This window comes from Microcebus murinus, chromosome 12 (genome assembly GCF_040939455.1).
Source record: "Microcebus murinus isolate Inina chromosome 12, M.murinus_Inina_mat1.0, whole genome shotgun sequence".
NCBI classification, from domain to species: domain Eukaryota; kingdom Metazoa; phylum Chordata; class Mammalia; order Primates; family Cheirogaleidae; genus Microcebus; species Microcebus murinus.
Window position 1 is genome coordinate 27,527,600 of NC_134115.1, and position 14,176 is coordinate 27,541,775.

General features: G+C 37.2%; 1 protein-coding gene across 10 annotated transcripts in view; it reads left to right on the forward strand.

Moving 5' to 3' along the window:
• TRPM3 (transient receptor potential cation channel subfamily M member 3) overlaps positions 1 to 14,176 on the forward strand; it is a 529,331-nt gene that overhangs the window by 261,518 nt on the left and 253,637 nt on the right. For all 10 annotated transcript variants that reach the window (XM_020289309.2, XM_076008638.1, XM_020289312.2 and 7 more), the window contains exons 4-5: positions 604 to 817; positions 3,797 to 3,921. In XM_020289309.2, the coding sequence (XP_020144898.2) occupies positions 604 to 817; positions 3,797 to 3,921 (339 nt within the window). The remainder of the gene's footprint in view (positions 1 to 603; positions 818 to 3,796; positions 3,922 to 14,176) is intronic.

The window sequence follows — 14,176 nt, forward strand, 5'->3', positions numbered from 1 at the left end:
ACACTTCAATTTTTCAACTATGCTACAAGAATTTTGGCCCTGCCTTTTGCCGCTTGTCTTTTTAAAAAGAGATAAAAGAAAATATTTGGTATGCAGTTATTAAGATATGAATAAATATAATTCACTGTTACCTATTTTAAAATTGTCCTTACATTATATAGAGTTGTAGAATTTTTCAAATCCTCTCAAAATAATAGGGTCACAGAAACAATTATGTCTGCATCCAGTTGATAAAAGGGGATATTAAGAATATTAGAAACATTTAAACTCTTACACAAATGTAAAGAGTGGTAAAATATAAATATGATTTCCTTTGAGCAAAGAACTCTATCTGGGAAAAGTTATGCTTGTACCACATTTTAGAAAATCAAATAATTTTAAAGTGAATTGTCACAATTTCAAGAAAGCCTTTAAAAATGGTGAATGCCTTTGTCTCATAAAGGCTCTTTTGGTGAAGCAAATGATCACCCCTTTTAAAAAAAAATCTGATTTTATATGAGACATTTTTGTCAAGTAACTACACATAGAACTGCAATCAGTAAAGACAACCAGGCTCAGCCAGCCCTGCCTCATTTCTCTAATACATGGCCTTTCTTCTTCTAGTATGTGCGAGTATCTTTTGATACAAAACCTGATCTCCTCCTACACCTGATGACCAAGGAATGGCAATTGGAGCTTCCCAAGCTTCTCATCTCTGTCCACGGGGGCCTGCAGAACTTTGAACTCCAGCCAAAACTCAAGCAAGTCTTTGGGAAAGGGCTCATCAAAGCAGCCATGACAACTGGAGCATGGATATTCACTGGAGGGGTAAACACAGGTAACTGGAAATAGGACACAGAAAGGCAACATAAGGCCATGAGAACATTGTGCCTAAGATAATTTTCTGCAAAGGTTAAATGTATTTATATTTTTCCACCTCATCTGCTACCCATGTCTGTCCACGATGGCTGGTTCTCTCTCCATCCTTTACCTAAATGATAATTGTGCAGTTATCTCTCAACCAAGAAGAATTACTTACACAGAAGAAACAGGTAGGGATATTAAATAGTTAACTACACAGAATTTGCAAACATAACTAATAAAATTTTATAAGATATTTTCAGTAGCCCAAGTTACCATATAAACATTCAATAATTCTTTAAGATATGACTGTTGCTTTAAATTGGAAGCCCTGCCTCTGTTCTTTAGGCAATTTCAAGTTTGGTGCCAAATAGCTTTAATTTTTGTAAAATGCTGTTTCCATCTGGGACATAAACTGTGATGGCAAAGTCTGGGGTATTATGTATTTATTATCTAAAATATTTAATTGCATCATTTCTGCACTAATAGAAGACACACATCACTTTGAATTCCAAAGAGTTTTTCTTATCTGCTAAATGAGTTTCTGTATTGTGATATAGGCATAGTGTCAAATCAATTCCTACAAACTCACTTAGACTTAAGTGCTTATCTGCAGAATATTATTAATGTGCAACAGATAATGTAAGGCATGCCTGTAAATATTTTTGCCATATTTCCCCAGCCTTAGTTCAAAGTGCCAATTGGATGTGTAAAAGTAATGTTGTGTAAAAGTAATGTTAAGGCAAACTTGTTATAGGGCTCGAAGTCTCTACATGTAGACATACTGGAGTTAGTGGGATATTCTGAACATAATTCTGCACCAACTAGTTCTAAATAACATGTGATCTCAATGTGGTTTATTTTCTTGTTCATAGTCAGGGTGATGTTTAAGTAAGACCTGCACTGAGAATTCTAAATGCCTAGAATTGGTGAACATTCAACACACGTCTACATAGGCACCTTTCAGCAGTGAAGTCTGCAGACTAGTCGTGCTCAACATTGTTAGGTGAAATCCTGACTCAGTCTGTAAACTGACATGATCTTAGAATGGCCTCTCAGCTCTTTACTGTTTGTCCGGTAGTAATCAAATATCTACAGAGCAATTTTCTTTCAATCACTGTTCAAGTATTGGGCTCCATGCTTTACTCTCAGCTAAGTGGGCATCACTTGCCTGTGATTATTGTCTTTTGCTTTCCTGTCATATAGAGACCAGCTGAAAAGAGTCTATGGGTTCAAAAGAAATTCTTACCAGTCTTCTATTTCTCGGAACTTGAAACATTGATTATTATTTTTCCTTCTTTTAGGAAATGAGTTCAATATCAAAAGAGGGAAGTATAGTATAGCCTAAATACTGTAAACCAGAGAGTTCACCTTTGCCTCACTCCAGGCTTAGTGTTCAGTCATGAGTATTCAAAGTGAGGTTCTTATGATAGGACGCTGAGGTTAGGTAAGAGATAATGATAGAATTGTGCAGATAGAGGGACATACCATGAAGTTCAACTTCTTGCCCAGGGCTGGCCCTCAGAAGAGTTCTGTATATCAACAGGAATCAATCTAACATAATTTTCACAGCTTTACTCTCTCAGGGTTTTGTTTTTATGTTATTTAGGTGTTTTTTGTTTGTTTGTTGTTTTTTGTTTTTACCAGGACTCTCACTTAGAAGATTCATGGATAAGCTAATAAGTGAAAATGATATTCTTCCCAGCATTCCTAGCATAGCTCAACATGAATTAGTGGCTATTTACACTATTTTGTTATTTGATTTTTTAAAAGGAGGTTCTTTCTGTTGGATGTTATGAATATTTCAGAACTGAGTTATTTAAATATGTATGTCTGTTCCTATGATTACATTGCCTGGTGTGTTTTGTGTGGTTGGTTAGTTCAGAGCATGGTGTCTGAGCTTTTTCTCTGGGATAGCCCCTGAAGACACAGGAAAATGAGGCAGATACTGACCCTCCGATCCTCCCCTTAAGGAGTTTTACTATAGAAGAGACATCTTCACATGCAGATGAATCACTGCAGAATATGTTAGGTGACACATTGAGCTATGCAAAATATGCAAACTGTAACATGTTCAAATGGAGAAAAAAATCAAATCCAACTCAATATTCATATAAGAGATGGCACTGGGTATGAATTTTTCCTTGAGAAACAGGGTGGAATTTTGATAAGCAGAAACATCTTTTCTTAGCAAATATCTTTTAAGTCTCCTATAAAAATGACCATTTAAGAAGAAGGTTAGAGATTAGAAATTGTATCTTTTTTAAATGGCCTATAGAAAGGTAAGAAGTAGGTTGCCTACCATCTTGTAAACTGAATTTTCTCACTTTTAACTATGATGGGGAAAGCCGTATTGACAGAAGAGGAAAACAATTAGAAAGGTGAAGATTAAAAGGGACAGCTATATATTTTTAACATAAATTATCCACAGAATAGGCCAATATTTTCTTTATCAGTAGGTTTTCACATTATGTGTCCATAAATAGGAAGATGAAAAAAAGATTAACAAGATCTGAGCTAAGTAACTGGATTATTTGAATGACCCTAACTGATACACAAACTATGGTGTAAATTTAATATTATATGTGGTGCTTTTTACATGATACAGTCAAGGTATTGGTTCTTATACTAATGAATCATTATACTTATTATATAAGAAAAATATTCTCTAAAGAATTGTATTTGGGTTTTTTTATAGACATTGAATGCTTTTTATTTTTTCATATAAATCAGAATATGCAATGCATATTCATATACAAGTCTGGCAAATGCATCTGGCATTATCGCCACAGGTTTGCATTCTCTCCTAAATATATGTAGTCTGTATAGAAATGTGTCAAAATTTTATGTTCAATTTATTTAACCTTGGGAGAAATAGTTATCACGATTTCTTTTAGAACTATGGAAAGGTACTTGTTTTAAAAGATAAAATTAATCCTTCTCTCTTTCTTCTTAGGTGTTATTCGTCATGTTGGAGATGCCTTGAAGGACCACGCATCCAAGTCTCGGGGGAAGATATGCACCATAGGTATTGCCCCCTGGGGAATTGTGGAAAACCAGGAGGACCTGATTGGAAGAGATGTAAGTCCTGGGAGCTATCCCTTTCCATGACTTCTCCTACGTGGGTTATTGGAAGAGCAGAATAAAAGTAGCATTCAAAATGCACATATTACGATGCTCTTTTAGTTCCTACCTCCCAAAATGAAACTTATGTTAGGAATGGTTTATTGGGAAACTACTTATTTTCCCAAATTTGTCTATGCAAGCTCCATGTCAATTTTTAGATCGAGAAAGATTCAAAGTAAAACTTACCAATCACTTCCTCTCTTCTTGAATCACATAGTTCTTTCTTCACCCATCAAATCCTGCACTTGCACTCTTGATATGGTTATATTAAGATTGATTGATACCATATAATACATGGCAACATTAACTCAATAAGGCCTCTCCTCACCCCAGGGCTCCAGTTGCTTTATTTACTGTTCGCCTAGCTCAGGAGAGCTGCAGAGAGGGATTCTTCCCATTCACAATCTTGGCTTCCCTGGTAGGCCTTTCTTCTGCTAAATGCTTGGGTGAGGAGTGGGCACAGTTGAGTTCTTTATTTCCCACTCTTGAGCTCCTCAAAAGCCCTTGGCCAAAGTTAGCAAAGTGCTAGACTCTATTTCCTGCCCTGATGTACATAGCCACATAGTCAATCAATCAACAACTTTGCCAGAAACCAAGAGAACTTGATCCTATTTTATCTGAGGCATCATCTCATTTCTGTTCTTACAGGGGTCTCTCTTTAAAAAACAAACAAACAAAAAAAACAAAAACAGGTTATTACCAACTTCCCTTAAAGACTTTTTCTCTCCTATTAACCATCAGACTTTTTCTTCTATATAACATTTCTCAAAATTTTATCCAATGTGTTAAGTAGTTTTTTCAAGTTTCTTCCTCTCTGAGCCAAAAAGTCAAAAGAAAGAAAGAAAGAAAGAAAGAAAGAAAGAAAGAAAGAAAGAAAGAAAGAAAGAAAGAAAGAAAGAAAGAAAGAAAGAAAAGAAAGAAAGAAAAGGCTAAGAATTAACTGGTTTTAAACTACTTCTATTATGATGAAATACAATGTAACCATCTTATTTCAATCTAACACAATAGATGCAGTTTTTAAAAATACAATACAAAATACTTTGGATTTAAAAAAAATGTCATGAAACGCACGCAGTAGACAAACACTTTAAATCCCAGTTTAAGTGATAAGAAGTGTCCACATCAATGATACCAAATTACAGGTAGAAACACTAATTTATCTTGACTATATAGGGTAAGGAATGAAATAAAAGTTTTATTGGTGTAATATTCTCTTAATCAAAATTTACTGGCTGTTTTATATTACACACAAATTGAATGTCTAAGCAGCAAGTTCTAAAGTGTTATTATGTAGGCAGACCTGACTGGGAAAGTAAGTGTTTCTAATTTTTTCAAAGTATCTGAGACTACTAGTCTTTCACAGAATATACTTGGGGTAATACTTGCCTTAGATTCCAAATTGGCTTTCAAGTTAATTTTGAATGAGAACAAATATATTAATATTTCTTAAAGAATTAGAATATGCTAAAATGCCTGCAACACCTAAAAATCATTTAATAGTGTATTTTATTAACACATTAAGTTAATTATTTAAAACGTTATGATGATTCAGAAGTCCTTTTGAAATGTTCACAGCTTCAGGATCTCTGTTGTAAACCTGAATTGTTATTACTTAATTTAGAGGAGGGAGGCTGTTTTGGAACCTTCTCAGTCAGATGATCTATGAATTAATGATAGTTGATAATTTCTTTAATCAAGATAAGAGTAACCAAATAATTACCTTAGGTGTGTAAGCATTTGCAAAGAATGCTGGCCTTTTGTGTTATTTTGTTTGTTCATTTGTACATCTTATATGATTGCAGAAAGACAGGCTTCTGTTATATTCACTTACTTTGCTGAATTGAAAGAATGATGATTCTTTTCCTCCAGTTCCAACTTTTTGTTTGAATTCATGCTCTTTCTTTTTTTCCTCTCCTTTTCTTTCTCCTATTTATTTCTTCCCAGTTGTATGCCAATGGAAGTTCTTGCATGCCCATGGGTCTTAGTGACATTTTCTGACTTCCCAATTAAATCCTAGCACAGAGGGCAGTTCAGTAAATGTGTGCATTCATCATCCTTGTTCCTGGGGGTCTAATAAAGGCAAACCCTGGCTCACAAAGAACCAGGTGAGCCATCAGAGAGACCATCACAAAAAGGAAATGAACGTGGCAGGTTGTAGAGAGCACAGAAAAAAACAGTTGTATTTTAGTTTTTCAGTAAATCTTTGGCCAAGATCTGTTGACTTTTGACTATTCAGGTACTTTCTTCTCCCAAATTTGGGGAACTAGAATAGGATTTCTCAGGTTCTTGTGTGTAAAAGTTTGTTTTGCAAGTTATAAATTATTTGGAGCGAAAGTACTGTTTTAGGTATTATAGGATTTATGATGCCATTTGAGGTAAGTTTTTATATGTGTTCCCTCTTCTAATGTGATAGTTATAAAGTTACATGATGCTAGGTTGCCATAAAAAGAGGTATTTAAATAACATGTTGGTGGTTACTGGCAAAAATTCCCCTAAATCATCAAATTAGAATTATCATCTCGTGAGTTTCTTAATGTAGCGGCAACAATTTTCATAGCTAGCTTAATGTTCTACCTTCAATCTTTTCTCTTTCATTTTGTATAATCAAACTCATGTATAATAAACATCAAAAAAGAAACCTTTTAGCATCATTTATCAGGTAGGAGAGAAAAAAAACAAATGTATTATTAAAAATCTTTACCACTTCAGAATTCTATCAAAATGCAATTATTTGAAAAAACAGAATAGTTGAATTCTTGGTCAAGTCTATGTTTGTACTCCAGAATAATCTTGAAGAGATACAAAACAAATGTCAAAAGAAATCTAGGAAATGTATTTGAAATAAATATAAATACAAGGATATAAGAAAGGCTCCATTTCTTATGCCTGATTTTTGTCACAGTAGGTTTATTTCCTAGCTGACGGAAAATATAAATTATTTTATTTCTTTGGAGTTGGCTCTTGAATGAGCACTTTTAGAAGCTTTACATTCAAGTACTACTAGAATTCTTTTATTTATTGATAAAATTAGTAGCTATAGCAATTGCTATTCATCTTAATCCCTTTAGCATGGCCCTAGAGAGGAGAATACTAGTCCTAAACATTAAAAAGAGAACTTACTTGCCCTCAGATCTGCTTCTTGTTATTCTTAGGCATTCTCCTCCCTTTGAATATTATCTCATAGCTGGACTTCAAGTTACTTGAGGGCAGAACACATATCTTTGGATTCTCAGAACCTCACACTTACTAGGGGCTCAGTAACGATTGATGAAGATAGATATAAAATGATGAAACCCAGGCTCTAAGGAAAATAAACATTACAGAAATAATAATCTTACCTAGTTCACAACTTATCACAACTTCATTTCCCTTCACCTTCATATCACAACATCATATTCCCAAGTTACATTATACTATTGTGACAATAGTGGGGCCATTTTTAAACTAAGCATCTGGATGTAAAATTATTTTCTTATGTGGCAACTCAAGAAGGGAGGCGTATGCTGAGGTATCAGCCTGTTGGGTGTGGAGGCAAAGCAGGTGGAATGGGAACAGGCCTTTCTCTAAAGCCTTTGGCAGATGTATTATCTATCCCGCTGAGTATTAGAACTAGCCCTGATGCTTTACATTTAAATATTTTCCACTCTGTTTAACCAAACCCTCTTTTCTCAATTAATAAATCAAAACAACAGACTTTGGTAAGGAATAATGCTATGAATATTGACATGGTAATTTTTTTTTCTGCCACTTAGACTTGAAATCATATACTGTTTTAGTTATTAAGGTTAACACCACCTGTGTGATTTCTCCATATTTTCTCTATGGTCCTTTACCTCTATTACTATCCATAGTCCTACACTTCGATCAAATTTAGCTCAAGGCTTGCTTCTACCAAGATGTCTTCCTTGATTAACTTCACCCATAATCTCCTGTCCCCTATTGTAATTCTCCCACAACTGTCTTCTTCCTCAACATCTCCACTTGTTCAGGCCGCCATAACAAAACACCACAGACTACAGGGCTTATAAACCACAGAAATTTAATTTTCACAGTTCTGGGGGCTAGACAGCACCTTCTTGCTCTGTCCTTACATGGCAGAAAGGGCAAGGGATCCTTCTGGGATTCCTTTCATAAGCATACTAATCCCATTTATGAGGGCTCCACCCTCATGACCTAATCACCTCCCAAAAGTGCTACCTCCTAACACTGTCACCTGGGAGGTTAGGGTTTCAACATATGAATTTGGGGGGAGCATGTATAAATATTCAGTACATTGCACCAATTTAATTAAAAGCTCCCCCTAAAACAGAGATAGAATTGTTTATTTTGTTTCTTAATTGACCCCTATTGTAATAGTTTGTATAAATATGACACACTGACATGCCCCTCAAAGTCGATGAAATTAGGTTTCTTCATCGCTGGATATAAAAACACTTGCTCTGCCTTCATGCAACTTCTATGAGCATAATAATAATAATAATTATAATTTATTGAACTCTTATTTGAGTATGCTGTATGTTTACACATATTAGCCTTATACGGTGTTATTACACCCCTTTTATAGTTGAGTAAACTGAACAAGAAAGAGACCCAAGATCCAACTGTCTCCAAAGCCTATTCTCTCAAATATTAGTATGTCAAGTAAGATATAAGAAAATATTCAACAATATTATGTTTTTATTATGGGTTGAGATATTGGCAAATATCTTACATCTGTAAATTGGACTCAAAAATAGACTCAATAAATGGTCAGAGCCCTTTTCTTTGTCCCTAGATAATCTTGACCTGGATAAATGATTATGAAAGTATCAACAGTGTAAAGTCAAGAAAGAACTTCCAATGAAATATAACTTTCATGGGACACATTTTAAATTTAGATCTCCTACTTTAGAAAACAATCTGATCAGATTTGTGTCAGGTAATTGAACAGTTTCTAAAGCCTTTATCATTTGTCTTTTCCGAAATCTAGACTAACAAGACACATACCAATGTAAGCACCCAGACACAATCCCAAGAAAAAGCACTTTTCATTTTAACTTGAGGATGGAAATTGTGTTTGGGTAGATTTTCAACACATCATCTTATGTGGTTATTAAATTATTTTCACATTCGGTGATATCTTTGACTTTCTCTAAACTATAGATTTATTTCTTCAACTTTCATAACCTTTAAGAGTCCTTATGTTTAATTGGGAAGTGCTCTTTTGATTCCCTCTTTATGTTTCAAGCCAAGAAACATCAAGTTCAATAACATGACTGATTGCTAATTTGGATGTAGTTATCAAGTAAATACATTTGTCACTTATTTCTGAGTCAAGCCAAAGATGACTTCATATTGTAAGCTCAGAAAACTTCCCAATAGTGGCACTGGCATGGGATTTATTGGATTTTTATGATTAGATTAGATTAGATGTATCTGGAGGTGTAAGAGAAAAAGGCCAGAGACAAGGAGACCTTCCCAAATCTGTCATGGTTATGCAGGAGAGAGCCAACGCCTGCTGAGCCTAGACCACACTCTTGTTCCAGGCTAATTGCCGTGGCAGCAGTTACATTCACTTACATGGGGAATGCGGTTTTGGCGAAGACAATGATGAGTTTGGATTTGGGAATGTTGACTTTGAATTTCTTTTGAGATATCTGCATGAAAAATGTCTGGCAGGCCAGTGAGTATATTAGGTCAGTGAGTAAGGTAGAAGCTTAGAAGCAAGATCTGGCCGTGCACGTAAATGTGGAAGGTACCTCATATAGATGGCAATTCAAGCCCTCACGGTGGATGGAATCACCACAGGAGAGTATGCAGAGTGAGAAAAAGAAGGTCCTACACCTGTTCCTGATGATCCCCAACCTTTAGTGGACGAGCAGAGGACAAGCAGCCTGCAAAGGAGACCAAAGAAACGTCTGAGGAGTAGGAGCAAAGCCAGAGGGAGGCAGGAAAGCCAAGGGAAGGGTGTTCTTCAGAAGGACTGAGAAGAGTAATGCCAAGGACTATTGAGAGGCTAAGAAAGGCAATGACCTAGAACCATCCATCCATCCTATCAAGATGGACATCATCACACTATTGATCAGAGCTGTGTCAGAACAATGACAAGGAAGCATGCGTGTTTCTGTAAGATGAGGAGGGAGGAGACGTGGAGAAGCAGAGATAAAATTTTTAGAGATTTGGTTGTGATGGAGAGAGGAGATAAGGGTAGCCAAAGGGAGCCATCATTTGAGGCATTTTTTTTTTCTTTAAGATGAGGAGTCTCTTGAGTTTGTTGATGTGTTGATGGTAGAGAGGGACATGGTGATAAAAAGGAGGCCACTGATGACATAAGTCCTGGAAGGGCTGTGAGGTGATGAGTCCAGAGCCAAGAAGACGAGGTTGACCCCAGGTACATTTGTAACTGAAAGAGAAGAGGAAAGAATACACATGCAGAGGGTTGGTGTCAGGATGTTGAAGGAGCTTTATCCTGGAAGTTTATTGTTTATCACTAAAATAATAACAATAACAATAATATCAATAACAATATCAATAACCAACAACAATATCAACACGTTTGTATATCTTACTAATGTCAGCATCCTTCTAAGCACTTTTGCATAGGCAAACTCATTAAATTCTCACAATAGCACTCATAGATTGTCATTTTTCTAGTTTTACTATTATCCTCCCCATTTTAAAAACTAAACACTAAGAGATTAAGTAACCCGCCCAATGTTCCATGACGAGTAGAGGATGTTACTGGGATTTAAACTTGGCCACCTAGCTCCAAAGACCATATCCTTATCTATTAACAAGACTGCTTCTTTATAATAATAACAGCTCTCATTTATTTGGGTTCACTCTTCATTGTTCTGTGAGTTATATCTCTCACTTAATCCTTCCAATAGTTACTGAGGTGATTGTAATTATTATTATTCTCTACATATGAATAATAATATTATTATTATTATCTACATATGAAGATACTGAGACACGGAGGATAAATAACTTTCTTAGGGTCACCCGACTGGCTAGTGTGTAGGGGCAGGGGTCAGATCACATGCCAAAGGGAGAAGGGATGGTGTTCAGGTGTGAGGAGAGTTAGTCGCCACCACAATGGAACAGAAACTGGAACTGATTAGAGCCTGGGGAAGGAATGACAGGCAGCAAAGAAAACTCAGGCAGGGCAGGGTAAGGAGACTGGGGACCATGAAATTATGATGCATTGACCTGTCCCAAATAAAAGAGAAAGGAGGCCTTAAAGAGGAAAGAAGATAATAATACACCATTGTGATAGTTATCTATTGCTATGTAAAAAACAGTTACCTCAAACTTAATGACTTAAACAACAAACATTGATTATCTCACACGATTTCTGAGGTCAGGGATGTGTGAGTGGCTTATCTGGGTGGTTCTGGCTTGGGGTCTTCCTCAAGGTTACAATCAAGATGGCAGTGAGGGCAGCATCATCTGAAGGACCGAATGGGGATACAGTACCCTCCTCTGAGATGCCTCACGCACAGTTGTTGGTAGGAGTTCCTCACAGTGTGGACCTCTTCATAGGGCTGCTTGATTGTCTTCACAACATGCCAGCTCCCCCCACCCCCACCCCGAGTAAGAGATCTGAGAGAGCACTAAGAGGAACCTATGTTATGACCTAGTTTTAGAAGTCATCTACCAGCACTTCTGATTTATTCTATCACTTAGAAGTGAGTCACTGAATCCAACTTAGACTAAGGGAAGAGTTTCAAAGAATTTCTGGACATCGCTACATGGTAATTTCTAGAGGAAGAGTAGCCTGTTTTCAGAACTCAAGAGCCTCTTTCCACTGTCAGTGGGGCTCGGAGCTGAATGGGCCAGGGTTCCACTCAGGACGGGGCACAGGGAGTGAGTCCATGCAAGTGGCAAGTATGAAATAAGGACTGTGCTGCTCTCTGCCGTGCACAAACTGAGGGACATGTTTTCCAAGTGCTGTGGAAAGATGTAACGGTGTCTCCCGTGGATTTTAGTGGGAGTCCCACAGCTAAAGTATCTGGGCGCTCTTTGGAAATGGATACCTGGGTTTGCTGGTTTCTTGTTTGAATTGCGGAGCTGAGAGGCGGCCTCTGGGTTTCCACATGAGCCTGCTTTGTACCCACACTTACAGCTGAGCTGCCTGAATAGGAAATAACCAGCCAGCACCCCTGCTGGCTCAGGCCTCTGTATGATTATGAAGACACACAGAGCTTTTCTTTTCTTCATTCCATTCTCTCTGTCCCCATGTTCCTTTATCTCAGACACAGAGGTTGCTTCCCTCTTCTCAGTGGTATCCCTTTTCCCTCTCAGAAACAGATGCCTGATCCTCAGAGAACCTCGCCATTCCTGTTGTTTCTCTTTCCCCAAAGCACAACCCCATTTGGCTGCCCGCTGGTGCCTTCCCTGACCTCTGCATACATACAGTTCTAGATGACTCCTCTGCAAATAATCTGATTGGCTGTCAGAAGGATTTTAATGCCCAGCTGAGCCACCGGCAAAAAATGTCCAACAGCAAAACCAACCATAATATCCTCTGTAAATTTAAAATCAGACTAGGTCCTCTGTCTTCCCTCTAAATGTCCCCTGGCCCGTGAAGGAATTTAAGATCTACATGTGGTTTAGAGGAAAGAATGTGGTTGGTGGGGCAAATAGCCAAGACACCTCACCTTTCTGAGCCCCTATGGCTCCTCCTACAAAATAAGCATGAAATGGATTAATCCATGGGAAACTGTCTATCACAATGCCTAGCATGCAATAAGTGGTCAATAAATGCTAATTTTCTTCCAGCCTAAATTAAAATCACGGTGCTATTCGGAGAGAAAAAAATAACTCTTTGGGCTACTTGCCTGAGGCATGTTGATGTACAACTCATTAGGTAGTGGTATTGCAGAAGGCCTGTGATTAATGGCATAGAAACCTGATTTAGTCCAATTCTGTTCAGAAAAGGAGTGCTAAATGACCAACCTGGCTTTTCATTGTAGAAATCACCATAAAATCGAAGAGACCTGGGATAACAGAGTAGTACTTTTTTTTTTTTTTGTAGCTAGCACACATGGAAGCACATGGAAAGTCATTGTAATGCAGGAACTTAAAAAGAGCAAATGTGCTTTTTAACACAAGCTGTCCATGCTTAATTTTAGTGGTAGGAAGCCATCAGAAATTACAGTCATCTATTTTATGGATGAGAAAACTATTGTCCAAAAAGTTTCTTTCAATGAATATATTTTGAACATTTATTGTGAGATATTACCTAGATGTGCAATTACTTATCTCCTCAATCCAACCCGATATTTACCGCATACTGTATTTCCTCAAGAGGTTTTTAATGAGTGAGTAAAAGAATGAATTCAGAAACTTGCCCAAGGTCACGAATTAGTAACTAGAGGAACTAGAACTACAGCCTCCCCTCCCCATCTCCTGACTTCCTGCTTAGTACTCCTGGGTGAGCCCAGAACATGCATGAAAATAGCTAGGAAAATTCAAGCAGGTGTCTTAGATCTGCTTCCTAATCACTGAGCTAAGCCCACCCAGGAAGCATAAATGCAAACAACCCCCTGGCACCAGCGCATGAAGGATGTTCAGTTTTCCATAATTCAGTGTCTCTGAGTCAATCCCTTCCCTTGCAATGGTGATGTCCTACTAATGCCTTATATAAAAGGGGCTTTACCTCCATTAACCCTTTAAATAGCCCTGACTTCACTTTGTAGGGCCTCTGTGTTTCAAAGTCTAGGGATACAGAGGCCTTAGAACCAGAATTTTGTTGGTCAGCCAGTACTAAGTGGTGTACAATGGATTACTAAATGAAGAATTCTCTCATTTACTCTTTAGGAACAAGAAAGAGAGGCACAATGTCATTACTTAGAGGTGTTCTGACCCATGATAATCAAAGAGTACTAAGAGCCTAGAATTTCTAAGCAAATTTCTCTTCTAAGTATAGATACTACTATATTTACAAATCATGAAAACTCACCTGATAAAGGCCTTTCAGACATCATTCACCCTTTCTCAACTCAGGTTCCTTATCTGAACTACAAAACATAGAAAATTATTTGAGTGACTGTCCTATATTCTTAGGAGAGAAAGTGATCTATTACATGCAATGGATGCTCTAGGGGCATTAGGACTTAATTTTCTCAGGAAACCCTGTCTGAGAAACATGCTACAGTAATCCAATATACCTACAAATTGTGAATACATCACACCTGTTCTTACTCATCCCCCCCATACACACACA